The 3,052-nt window shown below is 37.1% G+C and overlaps 1 protein-coding gene across 1 annotated transcript; it reads left to right on the top strand.

Annotated features, from left to right (window-relative positions):
- Positions 1-1,230: 1,230 nt before the first annotated feature.
- On the top strand, positions 1,231-2,645 carry LACBIDRAFT_332718 (uncharacterized protein; the record flags this gene model as incomplete). Its single annotated transcript, XM_001887270.1, has 8 exons — positions 1,231-1,268; positions 1,402-1,430; positions 1,488-1,490; positions 1,711-1,733; positions 1,789-1,926; positions 1,974-2,069; positions 2,132-2,318; positions 2,389-2,645. 8 exons carry the CDS (start codon positions 1,231-1,233, stop codon positions 2,643-2,645), a joined length of 771 nt encoding a protein of 256 aa, XP_001887305.1.
- Positions 2,646-3,052: the final 407 nt, after the last annotated feature.

Here is a 3,052-nt window from a genome sequence, read left to right as displayed (position 1 = left end):
CAAGAATATATGTATACATGGATACAAGGATACATGTGTATGTGGATACCTAAATACAAGGATACACATATGTGGCACAGAACCATGACATACACTATGGATACATGAATACAAGAATACTTGTCTACATGGATACAAGGATACAAGAATATGTGTATACATTGATACATAAATACAAGAATATGTGTATATGTGGATACCTGAATACAAGGATACAAGAATATATGTATACGTGGATACATATGTAGATACCTAAATACAAGGATACACATATATGTGAATACCTGAATACAAGGATACAAGAATATGTGTATACATAGATACCTGAATACAAGAATACAAGAATATGTGTATATGTGAATACATGAATATATGGATATGTATACATGAATACAATTATACAATTATACATGGATAGATACATGTATACAATTTATACTCAATACTCTGTCTAGTATGATGATATCTTCTATCATAAAAAACATTTCGATACTCTCTCATTGTTCAAACAAGCAAGGTATTATTATCATACTTTAATCATACTATTCTATTACTCTCATACCAATCTCTATATCCACACTATACTATCATATAAGTACAATTCTTCTTATCATTGGAGTTAGTATACCCATTTTATACCATTCTCATATCATATTATATACTATCATGATATACTTCCAATGCTCCTCTTCTAGTATTTAACTAGTATTTAATCCTCACATTAAAACTATTCATTTTGTATTACTATACCTATCTGATACCATTCTTATATTATATTGTGTAGTATTATGATATACTTTCAATACTCCTCTTCAAGTATTCAACTAGTATTTAATCCCCACCTCAAAATTACCAAGTTGAAATTTGTATACTCTTCTGATACTGACATGATATTATATTGTATAATATTATGATATATCTTCATTACTTCTCATCTAGTATTGAATCCTCACATTAAAATTGTTGATTTTAAAATTCTGTTCAATATCATACCCTTCACATACTTTTTGAATTTCCATACACCAGTATTATGCTTTTATTATAAAAGTATGAAATGTAGCTTTCAAACAGTATGATAAAATATTGTAGCATACTATTTGGATACTCTGCCTGCAATATTTGAATAGTATATAGATATTTCACTCTCATATTTTTTCCATACCAACAAAATACCTGTCAGACGGTATTGTTTGTTTCTTCTTGATACTAGCACAATACTGGCATCTCAGTATGTTGGTCATCTTTAATGAGTATCTGCTTAATATCATGTTAGTATTCAATATAAAAATGTGATATATTTTTCATACTTTTCAAGATATTCCCTTTATATCTACTCTCTAGTATCATACAAGTATCTTTTTGATATAATATATAATATTTTCAAAGTATCTTATCCTGAAGAATCATACTCTTAAAATATTGGTCAATCAGTATGTTGAAGATATTTTGTTCAAAGTTAAGATACTGTGATAGAAGTATTATTCTAGTATGTGAGCCAGTATTGAGGAAAAACATTTGAATACAATCAAAATACTAATCAGATACTTCAGTGTGGGTAATAAAATATATATCTTCATACCAATCACATACCTGGTGGATGGTATTTTGGGAAAATTTTATGTACCATCAAAATACTCTCAAAATATTCTCACATCAGTATGTTGGAATGTTTGCAGTGACAGAAGCGTGGTGCCGCTGACGTCGCTGCAGCCCTTGCTGACGTTAAACCCAAGGTCTGTTATTTTTCTTTATTCTCGAGTTTCTAATTTAATCGTTCTTTTTGCTCAGCCTCGCCCTCGTAAAGCCGTGAAATCCAAGGCTGTCATTGACGACAAGGACGACGACGAGATCGAGATTATTGGCGATGTCGACGTCACAATGGGTGCGTCTGACGGCCCCATTACTGCCGCTTCAGGTCCTGACGCCGTGTGTATCTCTTAATTTTCATAGGTCTTATCAATTCATTTACTCAGTCATTTGCGCAGATGAAAATCGACAACCTCGTCAACAGGGAAGTCAAAGCGAAGGTCGCTACCAAGGATAAGGGCAAAAAGCGTGCCGCAACCAAGGTAAGCCACCCGATGCATTCTTTTTTATTATACGTAGCAAATGCTCATAAATTCATTGTCAGTTTCCATTCAAGTGTGCAGAGACTGTGTGTATTCCTTACACCACTGTCCCTGGCATGGACACTAAACATCGTATTTACTTCAAGGCCGCCGCTATCGAGAATGGTCAGGTTGCATCGTCTAGCAACAAGCAGGCTCGGATTGATCCCTTGTCTGCCACTGACCTTGCCGACCTTCAGCGTCGTTGTGGTACGTCCTTTCAGTCTTTTTATAGAAATAACACGAAGCTAACGTCATATCTTTATCATTCTGTGCATAGGACACTCTTTGTCGCTTGATAGTTCCATCAAGGATTTTATCACCCAGCGTACCAGAGTCGTACTTGACAAACCCATGCCGGGCGAACCCACGCTGGATTATTATCGTACTACTGAGTTGGACTTGCGCAACCGCGTTATTACTGTCCTTCAGCGCATGGACTTAGAGCTTAAGCTTTTTGAAGTCGTCAACGCTGAGTACGAGACTGTTGCTGACTTGCTCAAGGATTATGAGGAAATCGAGGCTTTTCTCGCTTAAGTAGGTAATTATACGGACTTAGTAGAGGTCTTTATTGTCCTCCACTGATTCCTGCCGGAATCCGGCGGAATCCGGGGAATTCCTGGAATTCCGGAGGAATCAAATTTGGCAGAGGGCCCTGCCAAATTGATCAAACAATTCCGCGGAATTTTGAATGGAATTCAAATTCCGCCGGAATGATTCCGGTGATCACCCGGAAGGAATAGCCAAGGAACGAGACGGAACGGAATTTCTGATGCCCAAATCAAGCGTCGGCAAACGCCGACGCTTGATTTGGGCATCAGAAACAAACAACCCACTCTCTCATCTCAACCACCACCATCGTCGACGACGCCCACCCATCGCCACGTCACCACCATCACCCGTGGTCACCACCACCCACAACGCTCGTCAACCGGCAACCACGA

Source organism: Laccaria bicolor, genomic scaffold, assembly GCF_000143565.1.
Source record: "Laccaria bicolor S238N-H82 LACBIscaffold_43 genomic scaffold, whole genome shotgun sequence".
NCBI classification, from domain to species: Eukaryota; Fungi; Basidiomycota; class Agaricomycetes; order Agaricales; family Hydnangiaceae; genus Laccaria; species Laccaria bicolor.
This window is presented reverse-complemented; position numbering and strand designations above follow the sequence as displayed.